This window comes from Mirounga angustirostris, unplaced genomic scaffold, assembly GCF_029215605.1.
Source record: "Mirounga angustirostris isolate CCGP_5_RB_7025 unplaced genomic scaffold, mMirAng1.0.hap1 SCAF_10, whole genome shotgun sequence".
Classification (NCBI taxonomy): Eukaryota; Metazoa; Chordata; class Mammalia; order Carnivora; family Phocidae; genus Mirounga; species Mirounga angustirostris.
Genome location: NW_026991718.1, coordinates 36932305 through 36960097, shown reverse-complemented (window position 1 = coordinate 36960097; position 27793 = coordinate 36932305). Strand labels below are relative to the sequence as shown.

The window sequence follows — 27793 nt, the reverse complement described above, 5'->3', positions numbered from 1 at the left end:
GGGCCTCCGGGGAGGGCTCGAAGGGCAGAGCCAACCGGAAGGCGCCTATTTCCTTTTGTCCCGCCCTCCCCTGCTTCCTACTGGCGGGTTTCAAACCCACAGGAGCCAATGAGAGCGAGCGGACGCGTTGTGCCCCAGCCGTAGCTTCAGGCGCGGGCTTTGAAGAAAAACTGTCGCGGAGACGTCATGGTGCCACCGCGGCCGTCGGCAGCCGCCGGTGAGTATGACCGTGAGTCCCTGCGTCTTGCAGGCGCTCCAGCAAGGGCGGGGAAGAAGGGGGGCCACCGAGTCAGTTCTTTTCGCGGGAGGTGCCCGTCCGCTCCCGTGCCTGCCTCAGTCTCCCCCTGGGCGTTTCCAGTCCAAGGAACGCTGACGGGAGCCCAGGCCCTGGCCCTGAGTGAGGCTTCTGGCCCTGGGTAAGGGAAAGTAGATGCCGGGCAGATGCCTCACAGGCATCTTCCCCGTAATTCCTGCCGCAGCTCTGCAAAGAGATGTCATTGTCATCTCGTTTAGGTAGAGACCCTGATACCCCTTGCCCAGGTCGCATACCCAGAAGGAAGCCAAGCGCTCCCTAACCCAGATTTGGCTCCAGGCAGATCTTTGACAGCTGCCAAAAGGCGGGGTCTGACCCTAAGAGGGCAGGGCGGGGGCGCTGGAAGTTGATGGTTAAATCCGCACAGAGAACTGAGGGTCCTGGGTTCCCTGATCTCTTAAATGTACGTGGAGCCTTTAGGTGCCTTTCAAAATACAGCTCAGATGTCACCAGCTCCTAAAGGCACACAGTATTTTGATAGTTTCAGTAATAATACCTGTTGACTGTCCGCTAGGTCCTGGGCACTGGTGCTTTACATAGCAGTCTTTAAAGATGGGCATTTCATTTTTATAGGTTCAGCAGCAGCGGGTTTGCTAACTTGCTAGAAGCCACAGCGCTGGGATTCTAACCCGGTCTCTCAGCCCGTGCTCTCTATGGCATAGCCTGGCATAGCATAAAATGCATAATCCTCAAAGCTGTCTCCTAGGGATGCATCAGAACCAGATATCAAAACACACAGCAATTCGGTTTAGATGAAATTAAGTGTAGTTTTGCACCCCTATTGTCTTTTTTTTTTTTTTGCCACTATTGAATTTTAGCCTTTTCCAACCACCTATTCCTCTCACTCATTCCCTGCTTCTGAACTCCCATAATTCTTTCTTTGACCCTTTCTTATGATACCTAGATTTTGCCTTATATTGTAATTATTGTTGTGCTTATTTTATTTTCACTACTAGATTGAACCTTCCTGAAGACAGAAATACTGAATTTTCATTCCCTCACATGCCTTGCTTAGAAAGTCACCATGTAATAGATGTTTGCCATGAACCCCCTAACCTGGCCTATTTTGTCCTTAGGCCCAAAGGAAACCATGTAAGGGTTTGTGGCAAAAATCATCATCCCTGCCAGGAAAAACAAAAACAAAAACCCACAATAAGACCAGGCCAACTGGCGCCTGGGTAGCTCAATCAGTTAGGCATCAGACTCTCGATTTCAGCTCAGGTCCTGATCTCAGGTCGTGAGTTCAAACATCATGTTGGGATCCACGCTGGGCATGGAGGCTACTTAAAAAAATAAAAAAATTTGAAAATAAAATTAAAGAAAAGACCAGTGCTGGTTCACCAGCTCAGATGAGCCAGTAACAGATTTCTTCATGCAAAGCATAATACGTTGTAGCTGAGAACGGTGGCTGTGAGCAAGGACTCTGGAGGTGGATAAACCTGGTTTCAAATCGTAGCTTTGCTACATTTAGCTAGGTAACTTTGGTCATATCATTTACCCTCTAGATTTCAGACTGTAAAATACCTCATAGAATTGTTGTGTGGATTAAAGAAAGTAATTTAAGTATGAAGAGCTTAGTATAGGACATGGCATACAAATGATATTGTTGATATAGACATTAACTTGGAGGCAAATTTGTGGGGTTAGGGACTTTATAGCATATGATCCAAAGCCAAAATTATTATAGAAAAGTGCCATCTTTTAGAATATAGACGCACTGGTTAAAATCTCCAGCTAAGTTTCTGTTGTTTGTTTGCCTCCCTATTTTGCAGAAGAGCGGCAGAGAAAGCTCCAGGAGTACCTAGCAGCCAAGGGAAAACTGAAGTGCCAAAATACCAAGTGAGTTTGTCTCACACAATTATGCAAGTTTTGTTGCCCTTGTTGCTACTAGCAATTTAAAGCCTTTCAAAACATAGCCCTTTTGGGGCGCCTGGGTGGCTCAGTTGGTTAAGCATCTGCCTTTGGCTCGGGTCATGATCCCAGGATCCTGGGATGGAGCCCCATATCAGGCTCCCTACTCAATAGGGAGTCTGCTTCTCCCTCCCCTGCTCCCCCTATTTGTGCTCTCTTTCTCTCTCTCTGTCAATAAATAAATATTTTTTTAAAAAGGACATACTCAAAAAAAAAAAAAAAAAAAGACACAGCCCTTTTGTTAGGAGTCTACTCAGACTGCATTGAGATCCTATGATAACTCAGAAAAGGGTATATTGGTCCAGACATGACAAAAAAAACCCGAGCAGTTTAAGCACTATTATTGTGACAGTCTCTAAAGGAAGGGGGAGAAGGTCCACAGTATTACCTACAATGCTGGAAACTTTTCTTATCCCTGCTTTTTTTCCTGGGAAAGTGATTCTTGTGAAGGCTAGAAAAGGTCAAGGAGTTGAATGACCCTGGTTCTGTTGTTCCTTGCTAAAGTAGGAGAGCCAGTTATAGTCAGTCCTTCATAGCTGCACACCAACATCCTCCAGCCTGATAGTCCTCTTTGGCCATTCTCTTAGCACTTATACTCTTGAGTTGGACAGAATATGACTGTTTCACTTTTATCTTTTGTCAACATCTTGCCATTGTAGTGTTATTAGTCCCTCTTACTTAACATTGATGTATTTTCTCCTGAAAGAAGAGGGAGTAAATTTTTACAAAGTTAGTTTTGACCCTTTATTTTCGTTTCCTTTTACTTTGGGGTTTTACTCAGCTCTATTTCCTTGATTAAATAAATCTAATTCATTTATTCAACAAATACTCCAGGGTTTATGTTCAAGATGGGGGAAACTAACAGCAAGTCATGATCAAAGTCCCTATTAGTCTGGCAATTGCTTTTGATCCACGCAGATTGAATCCTTCTTAATTCTCCTCTACTTTCCTATCCTTTTTTGCATTTTCTGCTCATTGGCTAGATTTCATATGTGCTCCTGTTTTTTTAATTAAATCTTTTTTTCATCCCTGAATATTCATTATCTGAAGATACTTAAAACAGGACATTTTTCAAAGAAGCTGTTAATTACCTTACTTGACATTGTATCTCTAGTATCTGGCATATTGCAGTGTTAAGGAATGATGTTTGGATGAACAACACTATGCAAATATGAAGAAAACATATATTTCATTAATCTTGTTAGAATGCTGTATTTATGCATAGGACATCTCTGAAAGGATCACAGAAAAAATGGGTAAGAGTGGTGTGGTCACTGAGGGGTAGAATAGCAGGACTAAGAAAGGGATAATAGGAAGACTTTATTGCATATAATTTTGAATTATTTTACTATATACAGAAATTCCAATGATTTAAAATTCTAATCATAATAAATTTTAATCACTATACTTCCCAAGCCTTGCTGATCCTTCTGTACTAAGAATTAATCTCATTTTATCTTTTATAGGCCTTATCTAAAAGCCAAGAGTAATTGTCTGAATCCTCTACCTTCTAAATCAGTAAGTAGGGGCGCCTGGGTGGCTCAGTCGTTAGGCGTCTGCCTTCGGCTCAGGTCATGATCCCAGGATCCTGGGATCGAGCCCCGCATCAGGCTCCCTGCTCAGTGGGAAGCCTGCTCCTCCCTCTCCCACTCCCCCTGCTTGTGTTCCTGCTCTCGCTCTTTCTCTCTCTCTGTCAAATAAATAAATAAAATCTTAGAAAAAAAAAAAAAAAAAAAAAAAAAAATAAATCAGTAAGTAGAAATCAGTCTTTTAGAAAATAATCATTTGGGGGGTGCCTGGTGACTCTGTCGGGTAAGTGGCTGACTCCTGATTTCAGCTCAGGTCATGATCTCAAGGTCATGCCATCGAGCCCCACATCGGCCTCTCCACTCAGCATGGAGTCGGCTTGAGATCCTCTCCCTCTGCCCCTCCCCCTACTCATGCACACTCTCCCTCTCTCTTTCTAAAATAAATAAATGAAGCAAATCTTTAAAAAATAATCATCCGGCACCTGCCTCACATACAGTTTCTCCTTTCCCACCTCCCTTGGCAATGTCATCCTTCTACCGTTTTCAATTATTTCATTCTCTGCTGTTTTAGACAAACCACTCACCCTTAACATGATGCTTTGCCTTGGGATGGGAATACCTCCAGGGTACAAAAGCAAGGGACAATAATGAAATAATGGTGTTGATGTTGAGAAAGCCTTTTGTAGTTCAGGTGGCTCCCAGTTCTTTGCATTCAGCATTGTCATTTAGTAGAACATTAAAATTTTTTGCTGAGAGATCACTATGTAATTTTTAGCATATGCCTCTAGATGAGTTCAAAGAATTGACTGTTACTGCTGCAACAAAACATCTTCTATTCCCATCTACTTTTTTAAATTTTAGTTCCAGTATAGTTAACATACAGTGTTAAATTGGTTTCAAGTGTACAATATTCAGCCATTCTATATTTTACTCCATGCTCATCAAACTAAGTATACTCTTAATCTCCTTCACCTGTTTCACCCATTCCCCCTTCACACCTCCCCTTCAGTAACTTTTTTGTTCTCTATAGTTAAGAGTCTGCTTTTTGATTTATCTCTTTTTTTTTCCTTTGTTCATTTGTTTTGTTTCTTAAATTCCACATATGAGTGAAATCATATGGTGTTTGTCTTTCTCTGACTGACTTATTTCACTTAGCATTATACTCTCTAGATCCATCCATGTTGTTGCAAATGGCAAGATCTCTTTCCTTTTTATGGCTGAATAATACTCTATTTATATACACACACACACACCACATCTTCCTAAATATGAGCCACCCAGGTGCCCTGTTTTCAATTTTTAAAGAAGAGTATGTTTGTATAGTTTTTTAAATGGATTATAATGAGTGTCAAATTTCATTTTATCTTAAAATGCCAATATTTACAGTGTGCCTGAAATTGGATCTTTTGCAACTATTTAAACTAACAATGAAAAACTTTAGAGCGCCTGGGTGGCTCAGTTGGTTAAGCTGCTGCCTTCAGCTCAGGTCATAATCCCAGGGTCCTGGGATCCAGCCCCATGTTGGACTCTCTGCTTAGCAGGGAGCCTGCTTCTCCCTCTCCCTCTCTGCCTGCTGTTCTCCCAGCTTGTGTTCTTTCTTTCTCTCTGTCAAATAAATAAATAAAATCTAGAAAGAAAGAAAGAAAGAAAGAAAGAAAGAAAGAAAGAAAGAAAGAAAGAAAGAAAGAAAGAAAGAAAGAAAGAAAGAAAAAACTTTAGATGTTAACTTTAAAAAGTATGAAAGGGTACAGGGTTTGTCAAAATTATTTTGGGCATATATGAACAAAAACTCTTGAAAAACACTGATAAGATAAGCTCTACAATCTCTCCCAGCCCTACTACAGCCCTCATTTCATCATACCATAATTTTTTTGTGCGTGTATCTTTTCTATCAGTGTTCCTCAGGGGCAGGTGTCCTCCTCTCATCTTGCATGCCCTTAGAGTCTAGCACAGTACCTAGTATACATTCAGTAAACTTGTCTTGACTTAAACCCTAGTCATATCCTTTGTGCATTTCCTCTCTCCTCTGGCTTCATATGTCCAAAATAAAGTGACCAAATTCAGTTTGAATCAATTGTTCTGTCTTGTACATTCTTTGTTTTTTTGTTGTGTGTGTGTGTGTGTTTTATCATTTTGACCCATCAATTCTGAGGTGAGTTGTCAGAGGCTAGGAGTTAGAGACTAAAGTTCTAGCTTCAGCCCTGCCCCTAACACCCTGCCTGACTTTGGGTGGCTCACATTCCCTCTCAAACGGAGGTGCTCAATTCCAGCCTTGCGGACACCTGGCTGGCTCAGTCAGTAGAGCATGCAACTCTTGATCTTGGAGTTGTAGGTTTGAGCCCCATGTTGGGTGTAGAGATTACTTAAAAATAAAATCTTAAAAAATAATAATAATGATAATAAGATAAAATTCCAGCCTTAATCATCTGTATTTGCATATTGATTGCAGGCTATTCTGTTAGCCTGATGACTCTTCTAAGCCTAGTTTTTCTCTCAATGTAGTACTTAAAACTGCAGGACCAGTTCTACCACTTATAATAAATTAGCAAGGTCAGGCTGATCTCAAATAAAGATATAAAAACTGAACAAAAGAGAAAATATTTGCAAGTCATATATATGATAAAGACCTACTATCCAGGATATATAAAGAACTCTTGCAGCTCAACAATTAAAAGACAAATAACCCAGCTTTAAAATGGACAAAGGAAAATAATAATAATAACAACAACAATAATAATAATAATAATAAAATGGACAAAAATGTCTGAATAGACATTTCTTCAAAGAATATATATGTATAAATCGCCAATAAGAGCATGAAAAGATGCTCCAAATCGTTACCCACCAGGGAAATGCAAACAAAAATCACAATTAAATACCACTTCATACCCAATAGGATGGTTATAATCAAAAAAGATAACAAGGATTGGGGAGGATGTGGAGAAATTAGAACCTCTATACAATGTTGGCAGGAATATAAAATGCTACAGCGACTTTGGAAAACAGTTTAGCAGTTCCTCAGAAGTTAAGCAGATTTACCATACGACCTAGCAATTCTACTCCTAGGTATATACCCAAGAGAATTGAAAACTTTGTGTGAGAATATGCTCGCACAAAAGCTTATAACAAATGTTCATAGCAATATTATTCATAATAGGGCACCTGGGTGGCTCAGTTGGTTAAGCGACTGCCTTCAGCTCAGGTCATGATCCTGGAGTCCCTGGATCGAGTCCCGCATCGGGCTCCCTGCTCGGCAGGGAATCTGCTTCTCCCTCTGAGCCTCCCCGCTCTCATGCTCTCTCTCTCATTCTCTCTCACATAAATAAATAAAATCTTTAAAAAAATATATTATTCATAATAGCCAAAAAGTGGAAACAACCCAAATGTCCATCAGTCAGTGAGTGGATAGCCAAAATGTGGTATATCCATGAAATAGAATATTTATTCAGCCATTAAAAGTAACGAAGTGCATGTGTGCCAACAAGGAGTATATGAGACTTTTCTGTACTTGTCACTCAAGTTTGCTTTAACCTAAAACTGCTCTAAAAAATAAAGCTTATTATTGAAAAATAGTGAGGACTGACATTTGCTACAATACAGGTGAGCCTCAAGAACATTCTGCTAAGTGGGGCGCCTGGGTGGCTCAGTTGGTTAAGCGACTGCCTTCAGCTCAGGTCATGATCCTGGAGTCCCTGGATCAAGTCCCGCATCGGGCTCCCTGCTCGGCAGGGAGTCTGCTTCTCCCTCTGACCCTCCCCCCTCTCATGTGCTCTCTCTCTCTCTCATTCTCTCTGGCTCAAATAAATAAATAAAATCTTTAAAAAAAAAAAAAAAGAACATTCTGCTAAGTGAAAGAAATCAGACACAAAAGGCCACATGTTGTATGATTCCATTCATGTAAAATGTCCAGAATAGGCCAATCTGTAGAGACAGAAAGTAGATTAGTGGTTGCCAGTGTTTGTGGGGAGAGGGAAATGAAGAGTGACTTCTAACAGGTGTGGGATTTCTTTCTGGGGTGATGAAAATATTCTGGAACAAGAGAGTGATGATAGTTATACAATCTGTGAATATACTAAAACCCACTGAATTATAAACTTTAAAATGGTGAATTCTGTGGGATACAAATTATATCTTAATTTTTAAAAAAGAACAACTAGGGATGCCTGGGTGGCTCAGTCAGTTAAGCATCTGACTTTGGCTCAGGTCATGATCCCAGGGTCCTGGGATTGAGTCCCACATCGGGCTCCTTGCTCAGCACGGAGCCTGCTTCTCCCTCTGCCTGCTGCTCCCCCTGCTTGTGCTCTCTCTCTCTCTGACAAATAAATAAATAAAATCTTAAAAAAAAAAAAAAAAAAAACTAAGGAATAGCATATGTTTGGAAACTCTGATACCGTCATCCCTGCCTCTTCAATAAGCAATAATGGAATGATCAGAGGTGGATATAATTGTTGGGCTCAAGGAATAACCTAACTATGGCCATGTGGCTATACCATCCATCTCCCTGCCTCCCACTTCCAACCCTCCCCTATTCCAACCCCAGCAACACCTCCATACACATAACATTCCAGAGGAAACATCTTTTTGCCCTTAATGCCATGTGGTTCTGGTTACAGACTTTCTTTACACATTTACAAAGTTTACATAGTAATTCTCAACAATATTACCAAATCAAAAGTAAAGAGTGGTAACTCTAGCCCTCCCATATCTTCCCCCAGAGACATACAATCTACAAATTCTCCTTTCTGACTACTTGCTTTCAGTGCAAATGCTCCGGAATCCACAGTGACTTGCTTCAATTATTTACCATACCAATTCTAAACTCCCATCCCTAGTTTTTTAAGTTCTCTATAACCTAGTCCTCCCTTTCTTATGTAAGATTAAATCACATGACTGAAACATGTACTTGTTAATAATAGAGTCTAACCTTAAAACCCTATCCTGACTTTACAAATATGACTAACTTTCTACTGAGATGTTAGATTGTCTTGAAAACTGTTCCAAAGTATCTCAGGCATCCCAGCATCTACCATCTATCCTTGCCACTGATCTCCAAGGATGAGACGAAGGTTCTTGAGTGACACTGTGACCTTTACAAAAGCAGTGTTGTTAAAAAAAAAAAATTAGTGTAGCAATACACAGTACTACTAGGAGGAACTTGGGAGGTACCCTAACATAAGTTTATTATGTATGTATCTTTCAAAAGTCCCTAGAAGGACACTTCATTTGGGACATAATGGGCATTCAGCAAGTACTTGTTCAACGGAGGCAAATTTATTTTTTAAACAGCAATTTTTGTATATTCACTGCATCTCTGCTTAATTCTATCAAGCTAAAAATTCTGGTGTATTTCTGACAAGAGCTCAAGTTATAAAGATCATCTAGGGGCACCAGGTGGCTCAGTTGGTTGAGCGTCTGACTCTTGGTTTCAGCTCAGGTCATGATCTCAGGGTCATGAGATTGAGCCCCGCATCAATCCCCATGTCAAACCCTGCATTGGTCTCCATGCTTTGCGCTCAGCAGGAGTCTGCTTAAAATTCTCTCCCTCTCCCTCTGCCCCTCCCCCTGCTCACGCGCTCTCCCTCTCTCTCTAAATTAAATAAATAAATCTTTTTTTAAAATAGGTCATCTATTAGTGAGCCTTAATTTTCTCAGATTCAGCTTTCTTAAATGAAATTCTAAATAATTTTTTTCTAATTTTTTATTTTAAAAACTGAGCTATTGTTATGAACTTACTTTTTTGGTATTTTTCTTTGTCTTTTTAGAATATTATACCCAAAAAGGATGTTATCAATCGTGTTACTTTGCCTATCAAAGCTACAAGACCCATCAGCATTAAACTCCAACCCAGACCTGCCAATATCATAGAATCCCAAAAGCCAAAGTTGGAGGCACCAAAACTTCGGGGCAAAAGGCTGACCTCAGGATGTGTTTCTTCTGGCTCAAACTGTAAACCTTCCAGCAATAGTCGACAACAGCATAAAGCTGGATCATCCACTATTGGAGAACTATCTAGAAAAACTGTGGGGTCATTTAATATAGAGGAATTGAAAACTGCAAAGCAGCAAGTCGCAGATCAAAGAAATACTAAATGTGCAGACTCTGTGGACAATAACCATGTTGAAAATGAACCCTTGGATAGCTGTCTAAAAGAGATGAACAAAGAGAACTTGCCCCAAACCTTACCAGACTCTGAAAGGAAGCCAAATCCTAAATTATGGACAATAGGTAAGCCAAAGACTAACACTTATAATCAAGTCAAGAGCAGTTTCGCTCCTAAACAAGCCTTGGGCAAAAGTTCAGGGAATAGTGCTGTTCTGAAAGACAGAGTTAATAAACAATTTGTTGGAAAAACACAAATTAGGATACCACCAATAAAGTCACAGCAACTCTCTAGAGGAACAAATCTTGCAAGACCAGGAGAAAAACTCCCAAAGACAGTTCCCTCTCACAATGTTCAGACCCTTAGTAGGAATCAGGCATCAAAGAAACCAGTGGTCAAGGACATAAAGGATATAATGGTTAATAGGGATAAATATGAAAGACCAAATGAAACTAAGTTACAGTCACACACTGTTACTGAACAGAAAGTAAAACAAACCAAACCCTGGACATGCCCCAGTGTGCTTCCGGGGGGCTTTAATAACAGACATCCAAACATTAAGCAAGATCAGAAATCCACTCAACCTTGTGTTAGAACTCGGACATCATGTGCATTGCAAAAATCAAAAGCCATAAGCCAAAGGCCTAATTTGGCAGTTGGCAGTTCTAATTCAGTCATTCCAAGCACCCCTAACATAACAGCAAATGGAACCAATGGCAGTAAATGCAGCAACAGCTATCAACAAAAAGGACAGACTTTGGACTCCAAGTTGAAAAAGACTCTTCCCCAGAACCATTTTCTTAATAAGACAGCTCCCAAAACTCAAGCTGGTAACAAAACCATAAATGGAAGAAGAGTCCCAAATGGGACCCAGACTAATCCAAATATTAAGAAGATCACAGCAGAGGATCGAAGGTACTTTGCTTAATTCCATAATTTTGCAATTTAAGATTAGGCAAATTGACCATCAGGAATACTCAGGCCATAAATAATGGCTTCTGAGTAATTTTTAGCTACAACCCTGAAAAAAAAGAAGATTGGAAGCAAATACAACAAATACTGACTTGATAGAGCTGGGTCGGACATACATGTGTTATAAATTACCCTCTGTAATGTTCTGTATGCTTGAAATAATTTATTTTTAAAAAAGAAATTGAAACAGAATGGTTCAGTAAGAAATAGGGGCTGTAGATGTAGACTACTCATTCAAGAAGTACCCTGCAGGGACTGAACAGCAATAAAAGAGGGCAAGGTGGGAGGAGCCAGAGTAGTGAATTAACATAGCTAGGAAGCAGGGAGTTGGTAGTCCCTTGTTAAGCAGACCAGGGAATCCAGGAGAGTTATCAGGGAAGAAGGAAAAGGAAACTTCCATGAATGTGAGCAGGCCAAGTTTTGAAAAGTAAGCTAAGACATAGAGGAGCGATGAGTTCACATCCATAGTTCAGACAGTAGAAATTGGGATCTCAGGGTGCTGGGGGTTCACATTAACATGCATGTAGCTGGAAACCAAGCCAAAGGATTTTGTCTGCATAGGACTAGATAGAGTCTCACAATGTGGTGAACCTCCCAGAAGTGCCTGTGTACATTGGGGTGGGATAGAAAATAAGGAGATTCCTGACAAGGGTGAAAGGAACATGTAAAATTAGATGGTAGCTAAGAGGTATAGCAGGATGAAGTGAGGGCAGGATCTATACTCTGAATACAGCCCTGAACACCACCACCAAGTTCTCTGCCCTCCTGAAGAGACAGAAAATACACAGTTTAATTTAGGGTGATGTGATTGAGAGAGTGAGGCTGGGCTGACTTCTTTAGAAAGAAGGATCAGGGAGGTAATTTCAACAGTGATATCTGGTCTAGGAAAAGGATAGTGGCAAAAAGAAGGATGAGCCTTCTGAGCAAAATGAAAACTGAGTACAAAGACTCCGAGTTGGTGAATGAGGATGTCAGGGTCCCTCCCCTGGAGTTCATAGTCTAGACCAGATAATGGGATGATGGGTCTTTAAGACAGTGTGTGGAGTGCTGACTGTGTTTGATTACACAAGAGGAATCTCTGGAGAGAGATCACTCACTCATTGATCTAGTGTTCCTTAGCACCTACAGTGTGCTGGACACTGGGAGATACAGTGGTGAGCACACAGTCACAGTCTACCCTAACGGAGCTTTTTTTCTGGTGTCTATATGGAAAGTACTAGAATAATAAAATCATAGCATTGAGGTCCTGGGAGTAAATTGGCTTTAGAAAAAGGTAAGTTTCCTCTTCATTATGATTGGAAGGAAGGCTGAGAGAGGAAGAATGCCAGGAACATAGAGGAAACACAGGCCAGACATCTCAGCTTCTGTCATTAAGCAGGTGGTTAGCATGAAGGTGAAGGAGTCAGAGCAGTTGCGGCTGAAATAGCGCTATGGATTGTGCTCTGCAGTCAAGGAGAGAAACGAGGGTTAATTAGTTATTGACATTCTGGAAAAAGCAAAACCATAAGGTCAGAAAACAGATCAGTGATCACCAGGAGCTGGGAATGAGGAGCAGGGTTGACTATCAAGAAGCATGAGGGAATTTTTGAAGGGATTATATCTTGATTATAATTGTGATGGCATGACTTTGTGCATTTGTCAAAACTCACAGAACTGTACACTAAAAAAAAAATGTGAATTTTGCTGTATGTTACTGAACACTTGTAGGTTCTAGACACTGAGCTAGGCACTGGGACATCCAAGGTTTTTACCTTCACAGAACTTGCATTCTAATGGAGAAGACAGAAAATCAACACGCTGATGAAATAAAATAATTACACATAATTACCTCTTCAAAGAGGTGTCATTTGAGCAGAGGACTGAATGAAGATGATAATTCAAGACCCTGAGACAGGAATGAGTGTGGGTCAAATAACAGAAGGGATACCAAAGCTCCCGGAGGGGAAAGAGTAAGAGAGAAAGTGGTAGGACATGAGGTTGGAGAGGCAGGCAGGAGCCAAATTACACTGCCTTTCTGCCATGGAAACATGTTTAATTTTATTCCAAGAGCCATGGGAAGTTTCTGGCAGTGATACGGTCTGCTTTACACTTTAAAAACCACTCTGGCTACTAGGCACATGATGAATTTGACAAGGGTGAGAGTGGAAGCAAGGACTTGAGTTAGGAAGGAAGCTGCTATGGCATTTCAAGCAGAAGGTGACAGTGATATGGACTAGGATGGCGACAGTAGAGATAGAAGACTACTGCCTGTACAATGGTATGTCAGATGTGAGGGAAAGAAAGAACTACATCAAGACAACTCCTAGTTCTAGGTCCTAACAATGGGGTAGATTGGGGTACTATTCCCCAATATAGGCTATTTGGGAACAGGTTTGGAGATGAAAATCAAGACCTTTGTTTTAGACAGTATTAAATTTGAAGTGACTGACAGACCTCAAATAAAAAATACCAACTAGGCAGTGGGTTTTATAAAGTTTAAGTCTCTAGGAAAAAATCTGGCTTGAAATGTACATCTATGATTTATAAACATGTAGTAATTTAAAGAAGCTGAAGAGCCTACATTCACATGCTTGAATCCATGCCTCTTGGTGCCTCCTCCAACCGTAGTCTATTGACTGCTTAGAAGGAGGAGTGGAGAATGTGAATGGTGGAGGAGAGTGAGAATTAAGATTTGGCCACCATCAGACACTAGCTACTTAAGACTCCTGAAATTATTGACCTTGTTTAGGAAGAAAGGGGGTCATGTGTGGTCAGGAGAGGGCTAAGGAACTGGGCAAAGTGGGTCACTGTGGCCAAGACCCTACTAAGGACAGAATGCAGGTTTGGTGGGTCTGGTTGAATGGCAGATAGAGAGCTTATGGTAAGATAAATGAAGTGCTGAGTTTGTGATCTCAGAGATGGAGGGATGTCTTCGGAAAGCAAGTACCAGAAGTAATATACAGGTGAAATGAAAATTTTTAGAGAAAAATAATGAAGAATAATCATGAATTCAAGGAATTTGAAGACTGAGATTCTAGTAATCCCTCTGCAGCCTGCCTTCTGAAGGGTAGGGGCAACCATTGCTGCCATTACCCATTTGTAAATTGTTTTTAATTCCATTCTCCTGACTTTGTGTGTAGTTGAAGGTATGTAGTGGTACTCAATCCATGCATATCTTATACTTTGAAAGTGTGACTATATACAAAAAGAAACCTAAAGCATTTTCTCACCCCGCCCCACTCTTAATTTTATAACAGGAAACAACTGGAAGAATGGCAGAAATCCAAGGGGAAGATCTATAAACGGCCTCCCATGGAACTTAAAACAAAAAGAAAAATAATAGAGGAAATGAATATTTCATTCTGGAAGAGTATGGAAGAAGAAGATGAAGAAAAGAAAGCACAACTTGAACTGTCCAATAAAATTAACAACACTCTAACACAATGTCTGCAGCTCATTGAGGAGGTAAGGAGGATAAGCTCCCAAAGCTTTGGCCTAGAGTCTTAGAGTTTTTAAATATTTTTCTTAAATATGGTGTAAGAGAGATAACCTTGGTCTAAGCAGAAATTCATCTGCTCTTTTTAATACAGAAGAAGAATAGTAATAATAATGATGGCATGCACTTAAATAAAGGCTCTTATATGCCAGGCACTTTTCTAACAGTTTACTTAAATGATCTCATACATTTATCATAACAACTATTACCATGCCCACTTTACAAATGAAACTGAGGCACATAGAAGTTGGAAAACTAACCCAAGCAATCTGCCTCTCAAGGGATCCAAAAGGAATTTTGCCTTCTTTAGGCATTAAGGTCAAGGAGTAAATACTTGACATTTGGACATGAAGCTGAAGTCAAAGGCAAGGTCATGTGTAGAATTAATTTATCCTGATGACTCTGGGTAGCTATAAATGGCATCTAAATTGTATCTGGGATTCTGCAGATAAGGATAAAGGAGATGGTAAGCAAAGGATATGATCCCTAGGAGATGCCTTGAAGGAAAAATATATTAATAAAAAACAATTGGGTAGACATCTATACTAAGGTCCTTGCCTGAAGCAAACCCATTCTGTCCTTTGGCTGGTGGTGTTGGACAGCAACAGAAAAAGGAAACCTTCAATTTAGGTCTACTGCAGGCAGTTTTTTCAAACAATTCAGTTAAACATTAATTATTTCTCTTTTATGGAATTAAAGTTCAATTCTTTTTTTGTTGTTGCTCTTTTATTTTCATTGTATTAAAGAAAATGCATGAATACATTCTTTAACAATTTTTTGTTTTAGATTTTATTTATTTATTTGACAGAGAGAGAGAAACAGGGGGAGCTACAGAGGAAGAAGGAGAAGCAGACTCCCCACTGAGCAGGGATCCTGATGTGGGACTCGATCCCAGGAACCTGGGATCATGACCTGAGCCGAAGGCAGACGCTTAATGGACGGAGCCACCCAGGCACCCCCATGAATACATTCTAATTATTAAAAAAATATTTCAGGGACAACTGGGTGGCTCAGTTGGTTAAGCGTCAAGACTCTTGATTTCAGCTCAGGTCATGATCTCAGGGTCATGAGATTGAGCCCCATGTCAGGCTTTGCACTGCACCTGCGTATGGAGACTGCTTAAGATTCTCTGGCTCCCTCTGCCCCTCCCTCCCCCTCTCTCCAAAAAAAAAATAATAATCATAATCATAATCATAAATAGAATTAAAAATAAAAACATTTCAAGCAATACAGAAAATGACTAGACCTCCCCACCGAACCCGTCTGCGCATGCACACACACCAATTATGCATCCCAGGCTTCTCCCTAGAGCTGACCACTATTGCCAGTTATCCATCCAGACAGCTTTTATGAAGGTACATACCATGTAGGCACATAAAGAAATGAAGTATATAGTTTTGTGAGTTGCAATTATTTTATTTCAGATTTTTATATATGTTCTTTGGTTGTCTTTTCTTATGTTTCCCTAATATTCGTATTATGCTGGCTTTGTCAAATAAGTTGGGCATTTTCCTCTTCTCCTATACTCTGAAAATAGTTTATACAACATGAGAATGATTTTTTCTTTGAAGGTTTGGTAAGAACTTGCTCATAAAGTTATCTGGACTATGGGGCATAGTTTGGGGTATATCTTTTCAATTTTTTCTGTGGGCATTGGTCTATCTGGGTTTTGTATTTCCCAAGCTAATTTTAGTAATTCTGTTTCTTTTATTTTTTTTAAAGATTTATTTATTTATTTGACAGAGACACAGCGAGAGAGGGAACACAAGCAGGGGGAGTGGGAGAGGGAGAAGCAGGCTTCCCGCGGAGCAGGGAGCCTGATGTGGGGCTCGATCCCAGGACCCTGGGATCATGACCTGAGCTGAAGGCAGACACTTAACGACTGAGCCACCCAGGTGCCCCTGTGCCTTTTTTTTTTTTTTAAGATTTTATTTATTTATTTGAGACAGAGAGAATGAGAGAGAGAGAGCACATGAGACGGGGGAGGGTCAGAGGGAGAAGCAGGCTCCTCGCCGAGCAGGGAGCCCGATGCGGGACTCGATCCAGGGACTCCAGCATCATGACCTGAGCCGAAAGCAGTCGCTTAACCAACTGAGCCACCCAGGCGCCCTCCCCTGTGCCTTTTATTTAAAGATTTCTCTATCAATCTTTTTAAAAGGCCATCTTTGGGGTTTTATTGATTTTTTTTTTCTCTTGCATCAATGTCTGCATCTATTTTTATGTTACTGTTTTTAATTAGCCTTTTTAGTTGAAAGCTTAAATCATTTATGTCAGTCTTATTTTCTTAAAATACATTTTAATGCTATAAATATGCTTCTGAATTTAGCTTTGGTCATACCCTTTATGTTTGATTAGGTAAAGTTCTGTATTAGTCAAAGTCAACTCAGAAAAACAGAAACTGCACCAGGTATCTTAAGAGAAAGAATGTAATGTAAAGGTTGTTTTCACAATGTCTTATGTAAGTTCCCTAGAAGCAAACCCTAAGAGGAGAATTTGTGTGAAAGTAACTTATTAGGAAGAGGATCCCAAGGAAAACAGAGGGGAGTGGGGATGTGGAGCCAGGAAGGGAAGGAAGACAAGTGGGATGTGGTATCAAGCAAAATCCATGGAATATAACTGTGGCACAATCCCACAGGGGAGCTCTGGAGACTGGATCAGACCTCTCAGAGGCATCCTGATCAGGGGCAAAGAAGCTATAGTATTAATACTTCCAGGGCATTGATTAATGGCTACCCCTGTGGAGACAAAAATTCCCAGGCACCCTGACTCTCTGGTACATACAAAGAGGAGCAGATGCTGGCTGTTGGATATGAAAGCACTTTGTGAGCCTGCGTGCACAAAAATGGTAAAGGGACCATCAGAGGAAATATGGGTACTCCACACAGAGCTGACAGCAAAAAGGAACCTGAGGTAACAGAGGCGCTAACTTCAGGTAGCGGCTATCATCCACTGCGTCTAAGGGGAACAAAGAGAGGTTGAGGGTATTAGAATCTAGAAGCTAGGAGAAACAAACTCCAACTCTAAGGAGGCCATACTACCCAGCAGATGCTGGTACCAGAAACTGGAGGAGGGGCCCAGCAGGGCTGGGACTCAGACCTTGAGGAAAGGATGCTACCCAGTTGGTGCTCTTGCCTCTGAAAGAGCACAGTGAGGCAGGATCTGTAAGTGCCAGGAAAAGAGGTGGAGGCTAGAACCAACTACTGCTGCCACAATGAAGGACCGTTGTTGAGGTAGCAAAGGCAAATGGGAAAGAGGAAGTCCCTCTCTTCTCCATCCCCACAGTCTCCCTCTAGCTCCCCCGACTGGCAGAGCCCAGCAAGGAGCTGCTGTGAAAACAGTGGGTGATTTACAGAATTCCAGCCCTAGTGTCCCAAAGCAGAGGATAAAAGATTGGTTTGGAGCTAGGAGGCCATAGGTTAATAATTGACATGCATTTTCATTATTGTTCATCTCTAAATAGTTTGAGATTTCCATTTTGAGTTCTTTAACCTGAAAGTTATCTTAGAAGAATATCTTTTAACTTCCAGATAGAGTTCTGTTTTGTTTTGTTTTTCCTGACTTTCTTCCAACTTTTAATTATACTGCATTGTAAATGTAGCCTGTATGTGTTCTGCTTGATAGAATTTGTTGAAATTAATGTCCGATCGGTCGTGGTGAATGTTCCATCTCTTAGATGGATGTTGCAATTCCTGAGTAATAGATATTCCCTCCAGAACGCTTAACTTTTCTTTCATACTCTTCGTTTCTTTGTTCTGTCGCACTGAGTTCTGGGAGAATTCCACAGCCAAATTTTCAGCTCGTTGATTTCTTCTTCAACTCTGTTGAGTTTTATGCCTCTTTCGTGTAGTGTTGGTTTTCTCAAACATTGATGATTCTTGATTGTGAGCTTACCTTTGGGGCTTCCCCAACTCAGGAGGACTAGGAGGTGCTGCTTAGCTGAGTGTGCCAGTATCTGGGTTTCTGGTCATGGTAGCTCCCCATATTCCTCCTGGTCCATGTCACTGCCCGCTCTGGGTACAAGCCAGAAGGGGACCAAATTAGGACATTATAAAGATACTTTTTGTGAGAATTAGGCTGCATGGATCCCCAACACACACCCCTATGACCCTTGCTTACCTGTGCCATCCTTCATACTTTTGTTAGAGACATATGGAAATTCTACTCACTATTCAGTGTTCACATTATTATGAATATGTAAGAAATATATGAATGTTGATTACTCTAGGGTTTGGTTTGGTTTGGGGTTTGGTTTTGCATAAAAATGTAAACATACTCCTTACCTTCAGCTATGAAAAACATTTTACTATTTGGTCTCATGTAACTCTTAAAATTGAATGACCAGTGTCAAAACTCACTGAAATATACTGTTTAAATGGATACATTTTATTATATGTAAACTGTACCTCAGTAAAATTGAATTTTTTTAAAAATTAAGAAAAAGTGATCAGACTGATTTCTGCATAACTGCTCTGATGAATATTCGATATAAGAATAACAGCAAAATGGTAATAATTACCTCTGGGTATTTTTTTTTACAGGGTGTACCTTCTAATGCAATATTTACCATATTGTCCAGTATTCCTGAGGTCGAAAAATTTGCTAAATTCTGGATCTGTAAAGCAAAGTTGTTGGCAAGTAAAGGCACCTTTGATGTTATTGGGCTGTACGAAGAGGCCATTAGAAACGGGGCAACAGTGAGTATCTGTCTTGGGTGGATGACTTCCTGAAAATTCTCTCATGCGAGTTGTCTGTTTTTTGCCATATGGCAGTCATACAATGTTATGTTAAACTTCTAATTCACTTCATAAGGTTATACACAGATTATGAAGCACAACATGTCTTTTATGTACATTTAATTAAAAATGTACTTGCTAGAGGGGCGCCTGGGTGGCTCAGTCAGTTAAGTGTCCAACTCGTGATTTCAACTCAGGTCATGATCTCATGGGTCATGTGATCGGCCCCGTGTTGGGCTCCCCATTCCCCACTCAGCAGGGAGTCTGCTTGAGATTCTCTCCCTCTCCCTCTGACTCTCCCCCACCACTCACACACTCTCTCTTCCTCTCTGTTTCTCTCTCTCTCAAATGAATAAATAAATCTTTAAAAAAAATTTTTTAATTTATTTGGTATAAGTAGTGTTTCATGTAAACTAATAGAATCACTGTTCTTGTCAAGTGAGTGTGTCTCACTTTACACTCAATGTAGAAATATGCACTTGTGGAAAGTAATAGCATGGAAAGGGGGCAACAGTGAGTTTCCCCCTTTCATATTAGAGTCATATGGAAAACCTGGTCACTGTTGTTATGAATAATCCTGTATTCATGTTGTTATGAATATGTAAGAAATACATGAATACATTGAGCCACGTAATATATACTAAGGTTATCTTGCCTTTCAAGCATGACTTTCTACTTTTCCTGAAGTTAATTATTGTCTTGTTTTCCCTTTGCTTAGTTTTCTGAATATTTATTAGTATATAATTGATTCCGAACTTTTCTCTAATTGTCTAAATTTCTCAATACTTTTTTTTTTAATTCAAGTTAGTTAACATATAGTGTAGTATTGGTTTCAGGAGCAGAATTTAGTGATTCATCACTTACATGTAACACCAAGTGGTGACACAAGTGCCCTCTTTAATGCCCATCACCCATTTAACCCATCCCTCCACCCACCACCCCTCCAGCAACCCTCAGTTTATTCTCTATAGTTAAGAGTCACTTACGGTTTGCCTCCCTCTCTGTTTTCATCTTATTTTATTTTTTCTTCCCTTCCCCCATGTTCATCTGTTTGGTTTCTTAAATTCTACATATGAGTGAAATCTTATGATATTTGTCTTTCTCTGACTTAACTTATTTCACTTAGCATAATACACTCTAGTTCCATCCACGTTGTTGCACATGGCAAGATTTCATGCTTTTTGATGGCTGGGTAATATTCCATTGTGCATATATATACCACATCTTCTTTATGCATTCATAAGTTGATGGACATTTGGGCTCTTTCCATAATTTGGCTATTGCAGATAGTGCTGCTATAAACATCGGGGTCCATGTGCCCCTTTGAGTCAACATTTTTGTATCCTTTGGATAAATACCCAATAGTACAATTGCTGGGTTTTAGGGTAGTTCTATTTTTAACTTTTTGAGGAATCTCCATACTGTTTTCCAGAATGGCTTTACCAGCTTGCATTCCCACCAACAATTCAAAATGGTTCCCCTTTCTCTATATCCTCACCAACAACTATTATTTCCTGAGTTGTTAATTTTAGCCATTCTTACAGGTGGGGAGGTGGTATCTCATTGTGGTTTTGATTTGTATTTCCCTGATGCCAAGTGATGTTGAGCATTTTTTCATGTATCTCTTAGCCATTTGTATGTCTTCTTTGGAGAAATGTCTGTTCGTGTCTTCTGCCCATTTCTTATTTGGATTATTTATTTTTGGGGTGTTGATTTTGATGAGTTCTTTATAGATTCTGGATACTAATCCTTTATAAGATATGTCATTTGCAAATATCTTCTCCCATTCCATTGGTTGCCTTTTAGTTTTGTTGATTGTTTCCTCCGCTGTGCAGAAGCTTTTCATCTTGATGAGGTCCAAAATTTCTCAATACTTTTAAAACATCAGATAGCCTATCGATTTCTTTTTCTTAGAGACCCTTCTCCCAGAACTTTGTGACATGTTCCAGTCTCGACAGGTTGCTCTTTACCACCGTCTTTGCATGTCATCCTGGGGCCTTTCACCATCACCCTCACATTCCCATTTCCATCTGTGTTGTCTGTTTTTCTTCTCCAGTGCTTTTCTTCTCTCTGTTTTTCATTGTTGGTGGTAGTGGGGGGGGGAGGGTGGTGGTTTTATTTTGGTTTTGTTTTAATTTTATTATTTTTATTTGAAAGAGCGTGCATGTGTGCATGGGGGAGGGGCAGAGGGAGAGAATCTTCAAGCAGGCTCCTGCTGAGCACAGAGCCTGACTCGGGACTTAATCCCATGACCTATGAGATCATGACCTGAGCTGAAACCAAGAGTCTGACACTTAACCCACTGAGCCACCTAGGCGCCCCTCCCACCCCAATGCTTTTCTTCTCTCTGTTTTGTGTTATTATTGATGGTAGTGGTAGTTTTATTTTCTTTTGTTTTCTATTGTTCATGAAAGGCTCTACTCAGATTCCAGTAAAAACTGGGCTGTATACAAAGAGGTGGATTTGAAAAAGCTCTGGACGGGGCACCTGGGTGGCTCAGTCTTTAAGCATCTGCCTTCGGCTCAGGCCATGATCCCAGGGTCCTGGGATTGAGCCCCACATCGGGCTCCCTGCTTGGCGGGAGGCCTGCTTCTCCCTCTCCCACTGCCCCTGCTTGTGTTCCCTCTCTCACTGGGTCTCTCTCTGTCAAATAAATAAGATCTTGAGAGAAAGAAAGAAAGAAAAAAAAGAAAGAAAAGAAAAGAAAAGAAAAGAAAGAAAAAGCTCTGGACACATGAATGAGGTTTTACCATAGGGTGATCTGGCTGAGCCAATTGGTTGAAGAACCCTCATTATCAGTGTCTTCAGATCTTTCCTCTAGAACTGGCCATATTCTCTAAAGAAGAATCTTCCAGTTTCTTCCTGGGAGCTGGAAACCAGGCTACTAGTGTTGTGGGGGAGAAGAGAGCTGGGAGTCTCAACCTTCAGCATGGAAACTTTCATTTACCTTTTTTTTCAGTGGGCATCCCCACCCTCAATAGTGCATGATATTCCCCAGAGACCTGGAAAATACATCTTCAGTTTTCTGTTAGGATAAAGACTTGGAGGGGCACCTGGGTGGCTCAGTTGGTTAAGCATCTGACTTTGGCTTGGGTCATGATCTCAAGATCCTGGGATTGTGCCCCGCATTGGGCTTCCCGCTCAGCAGGAAGTCTGCTTCTCCCTCTCCCTCTGCCTCTAGCTCTTCCCCGGCTTGTGCTCTGTCTCTCAATTAATAACATCTTAAAAAAAAAAAAAAAAAAAGACTTGCAGGTCTGACTGCTGAACAGATGCTCAAGAGTCCTCCAGATTTTGACCCCACCATTCATTCTTGAGCCTTTCAGAAAGGCCCTGGGGTTGAATCATGTCGTTTCTCAGCCACATTGCCAGCTTAGGATTCAGCTCTTTCAAGCTGGTTAAGTTGGTTACCTCTTCCTTCTACATTCTAGCTTCCAGATCTTGTTGCTATTTCTTCTATTCTTTGTAGTTATTGCCTCCTTTAATCCCATTATCATTTCACTAGAGTTTCCATGGGGATTAGAAACAAATATATATTCAATCCATCGTCTTTAACTAGAAACCTGTAAAAATATAAAATGTTTGATAAATGTTTTATGTAATTCAGACTTTTTACAATATATTCTGTACATTTATTCCCATTCCCTTAAGCTTAAAGCACATTAGACTTAGTGAAAATGTATAAATAGCTTTGCTTTTATGCTCTATTGTCAGTTTACATCTATTATTTATTTGATACAGAATCCCAGATCAGAAAGACAAAGCTCCAAATATAATATTCCTATGAGAAATTACAGTTCATTTATGGTACTCTACTTCATGTCATGGCTTAGATACTTTGAAAAAGGAAGTCTATCTCAGATAATTTTACCAGAAAAGTACTTTTAATAATAATGGCTTTTTTCTAATGTTTTGTTTTTTATGTTATGTTTAATATTGTATTTTATATGTTATGTTTAATGTTATGTTTTTTAAGTTATTAATAAAAGAAGAAAGAAAGGAATGGTTAGGGGAAATATCCAAAATGCTAACTAAAGGCTGTATTTGGGTGATTGGATTATGGGTGATTTCTCCTTTTAAGTTTGGCTATTGTTCAACTTTTCTGTAATGAGATATGACTTTTATGATAAAAACAAAAATTCAGTTAGGACTGAAAAAAACGTATGCTGCATTTTTGTATAACTAACTTTACATCTTTGGGCCAGAATCTTTATGTGGGGACACATCTTCAGTGGGATCATATAAGTCAATAAGAAAATTAACTGATTTAGAGAAATGTCACTACAGACAGCTTTCCATATGTGCATTTCTTCGTTAAAGTCAAGCATGCCAGCATTTAACCAACATTTTCTTTGTTCCTTCGTTTTTCACATAAAGCTATAAATTTGAAACTTTTTAAATGTTACTTATAGTCAGATAAGAGATTTTTTAAAAGGAAACATTTTCTATTATAAAAAGAAGCTCATTTGTTGTTAAGCAAAGTTCCTTAGATCATTTTCTCCATGAATGTTTTTAATACTGGTTGTGTATTTTCTTCCTTCCAGCCGATACAAGAGTTACGGGAAGTTGTTCTTAATATTTTGCAAGACCCAAATAGAACGACAGAAGGTACTATTATTTTTTTATTTAAATTTACTCCCTCCAGCTGCTCAAGTAAAAGTCGTGGAGGAACACATAGGAGAGAAAAGAAAAGAATTTTAAGTCCCCTGAAATCCCTCTCACTTCTTGGTTTTCATAGCCTGGTTTTTTCAGCCATCATCATCAGCTGAATTATTTCTATTATTATAAGTAAATATACTGCTCAACACCAAACATAGGTTGTTTTCATAAGAGCGGCCTAGAGTAGGGTGTCTTGCTTCCCTGGAGTGCTAGGTGGGATAAGACAAGTAGCTCTTTCTCAGACAAGACTGAGGCAGAAGAGAGAGATGCCTCTGTGTTATAACAACCCACCAGCACTCACACATCCAAATTCACATTATAGCCTTTAAAAACAGAGGCTCCTGGGTGGCTCAGGCAGTTAAGCGTCTGCCTTCGGCTCAGGTCATGATCTCATGGTCCTGGGATCAAGCCCCACATCAGGCTCCCTGTGGGGAGCCTGCTTCTCCCTCTGCCTCTGCTGCTCCCCCTGCTTGTGTTCTCTCTCTCTCTCTCAAATAAATAAATAAAATCTTAAAAAAAAAATAGCTGGAGCAGGAACCTTTTCACTTAGCTAACCGTTGCTGTCATTGGTCAGAACCTTTAGAAAACTCTTCTTTGAAAAATACTGTGCCAAATACAATGAGTGGCCCACTATAATTGCTTATATTTGTTATATGAATGGAAAGAAAAAGAAGCTACTTTGAGAAAATAAAATAGATTATTTTTCCGATCTTAGAAGGTGACAGATGTTCTTCCTTTAAGACAGGTTGAACTTCGGGGAACAATCAAGTCATGTGGAATGATAGCTAACTAATCTATTACTTTTGGGAATAAGGTCACAGAGTAGATATACTCAGTGGTACTCTTATACTGGGAATGATGCTACTATTCAGATATTTGTTTATAATTCATGGCATTGTTCTTCAGAGGGATAAGAAAAAAGACAGGAATCTGCCTTTCCCACTTCTTGGCCCCCATTGACCTCTTTTAGGGTCTTAGCCTCCAGCCACAATATCTGCCTACCTCAGTCTAATTTCCTTCCCTTCCTTTTGGTTGCTGTGATTGAGCTATCATGTATATTATGTTAACACAAGACATTTTCTCGCCCACTGCCCAAGGTAATAGCCATGTGGTCATCCCTGGGTAGGAAGGGATTGGAAGGTTAAGTGAGTTAACCCTAGTGAGTCAAGGAAATTGACCCAAGGTATGGTATAAGGATAAAAGGACAATGACTAGTCCCTAAGGGAACCTCTCTCAAGAGCGAGTAAGACGTGGGGATGTGTTCAGAATGTTGAAAAGCTATCAAGGATCCATCTCAAGGGCCAAGAAGGCCCGAAGGCTGGAGGGCTGGTTAGAAGGATGGCCTGATGTAGCAGGGCATTTCTAGAGGGCTGGGCAGGAAAAACTATACCTCTCACTTCAAATCAGTTACTCTTTTTTAAATTGGGAAATCATTGTGTATATTGATTTTTCATTTTATTGACTTTTAGTTTTAGTATTAAGTTGCTAAACCTTACTTTCCTTCTTGACCTTGCATACACAGGAGTTACCTCTGACTCTTCAGTTGCTGAGACAAATATAACAGCAACAGCAGAACTGGCCAATAAGACGGAATCTGAAAAGTCTTGTCTTTCTCTGAAAGAGGGAGACCAGGTTATAGCAACACCCCAAGTAACCAAGGCAGAACAGGATAATCATCCTGGTATCAAATTACAGATTGCCCCAATCCCTAGGTAAGCAAACTCTAAAGTAAGCTTTGTGTTTACGGGTCTAACTCAAGCCCTGTTCTCAGTTTCACTTCCACAGATCCAGAGTACCAGCAGTTTGTGGACACCCCTGCGTCATGTGAGGACCAGGTGGTCTAATCCATCTTTGGCATTAAGGAAAGGAGCTGAGGGTGAGGGGAGGGTTGGAACCATTACCATGAAGACCTGTGCCCTTTCTGTGCACACACACCATCGCCCTCACAGCACTCCAAGGAGACCTGACCCGCCATGAGGAAGGTGGTGCTGGAGTTTGGAGACAGGTCGGAATGGGTTTCCCCTCCCTCCTGGATTTGGTCCTGCACTTACAGATCCCACCCGCCTTTCCTCCCAGGCCCTGAGGCGGGGACACAGAGTGCCAAGCAGGGGCAACCTCTTTAGCTGTAGGAGGGAAGGGACAGCGAATAACCCTATAAGAACAGGCTCCGCTGTTGGGTATGTACGAGATAGAAGCTGCTCGTTTTATTGAAAGTGTTTGGTGTTTGAATAAGTATAAGTTTAAGGCAGAATTCACAGGAACTGTGTCAGGTATCAGTGCCATTTCCCAAAACATTAATATAACATCCGTCTCTGTTCGTGATCTTAAAAGAGAATTCCAAACAAAAGCACCACGACCACACAGTTCTATATTTCCATTCCCTGGAAAGCTGGGCCTCTTCCAGTCCTAAACCCCTCTCTCAGTCCTGGCTTTACAGCCAACTCAAGGAAGGATGAAGGCAAGCAGATCTGAAAACCACCTCTTTCTGGCTCTGGAATTTATTATGAGAGTTTTTAGCAGACTGGCCTGCTAAGTTTTGCTTAGGCTAATGTAATCAGTGGGTTTGTGAGATGTAGACCAGATTCACTACATGGAAAGTTCTCTGCAAACTATCCTCAGGGCTACTTTTTATTGGAACACATTAAAGTTTACAAGGAAGTTGCCCAGTTTGTTCCAGTTTCCATTTGTGATTTGGTCCACCATCTTAAAAGATGTTTTTTTGATAATTTTCTGTCAAAGCTAGACTCTTAGAATTCATTTGTCCAACCCCATTTGGTGTTAGGCCCAATTTCCTTAAAACCTATCAACTCTTCGAAAGTTTATGGAATAAACAAACACCAACTGCCAAGTATCAAATAAAAACCACACTTAACACTTCATTCAATAAATCCCTGTGCTTATACCATCCGAGAGCAGATGGACACCACCCAGTTCATTCTGACAATCAAGGAAGAGCCATCTTAGGACAAGAGCTGCTCTACGCAGACCCTTAGGTCAACTTCCATTGAAGTGCCTACCGTGTTTTATTAGGACAGAAGTAAAAAATTCAGAATAATAAGAATTTCAAAAGAAGTTATAAGATTCTGAACGCATCTTTCTGTCTCACAGAATAAGTGGAATGCCAGAAGTACAAGACATGAAGCTCATTACCCCGGTGCGGCGTTCAGCAAGGATTGAGCGAGCTGGGTCCCGCTACCCGGAAATGCTGCAGGAACATGATTTAGTAGTGGCTTCTCTTAATGAGCTGTTAGAAGTGGAAGAAACAGAGTGTTTTATATTCCGTAAAAATGAGGCTTTGCCTGTAACATTAGGGTTTAAAATCCTCGAGTCATAATTTCTTAATGCCTTTTTTTTTTTTTTTTTAAGTGTTTCAGAGCCTCCACGAAACAAGAAATACCCTTGTCCAGGTGACCTGGACAAAACTATATAATGGACAGGCAGACTGTGGGCTCTCAGGATTTAGTAAATCACTGGGCTTACTCTCAAATTTAATATGCCCACGGGACTGTCTTTGGTTTATTTAAGACTATAGTTTGCCACAGTTCTATAGTACATACATTTTAAACTATTGAATATTCATTTACCGCGCAAGTATGGTAAAAATTTTCACTTTATTGACCTAATTTACCCTCAGTGTAGTTCTTTTTTACATCAGGAGGCTGGTGCCACAGGATGATAGACTTTCCTTCCTACATCCGCCTTAGCAGAGAGGGCAAGTCCTCCCTGCCCCAACGAGTGGAGCTCAGAAGCTAGCCTTCTGGACCAGATGCCACATGACAGCCTGTCTGATCAAATCCCCTCATTTTACGGAGCTGATGCTAGCTATGCTTTTGCTCAGAGATCCCAGATGACTTTTATGTGCGATTCTGATTTCTATCACAGCGTCCCTATAGATGAGGGAGCAATTCCCATCCTGTCTGTGCCAGGGCCTCTCCAATGAAATACAGTTCTGAACTACGGTAGTCGTCTAGCTTTTATATCCAAATCTAATTGTGCATTTGTTATTCAGAATGCTTCAAAGAAAAACAACAGGGAGAAGGGGAGATGGGAGGAGAGGGTCACTTGCTGCTTCACTTCAATTCTTTGCTATAGGACACCTGGCCT

The 27793-nt window shown here is 40.4% G+C and overlaps 1 protein-coding gene and 1 long non-coding RNA gene across 2 annotated transcripts; one reads left to right on the top strand and one right to left on the bottom strand.

Annotated features, from left to right (window-relative positions):
* The first annotated feature begins 102 nt into the window (after positions 1 to 102).
* On the top strand, positions 103 to 27023 carry CKAP2L (cytoskeleton associated protein 2 like). The gene is made up of 9 exons (XM_045884565.3): positions 103 to 217; positions 2086 to 2152; positions 3691 to 3742; positions 9516 to 10768; positions 14062 to 14269; positions 18839 to 18994; positions 23575 to 23638; positions 25212 to 25401; positions 26798 to 27023. Exons 1-9 carry the CDS (start codon positions 187 to 189, stop codon positions 27021 to 27023), a joined length of 2247 nt encoding a protein of 748 aa, XP_045740521.1. The 5' UTR covers positions 103 to 186.
* Positions 19950 to 26965, bottom strand: LOC123851064 (uncharacterized). Its single transcript, XR_006792474.3, has 3 exons — positions 26840 to 26965; positions 25186 to 25303; positions 19950 to 22593 (listed from the first exon to the last, which is right to left on the bottom strand). It is a non-coding gene; the product is annotated as an uncharacterized LOC123851064 (long non-coding RNA).
* Positions 27024 to 27793: the final 770 nt, after the last annotated feature.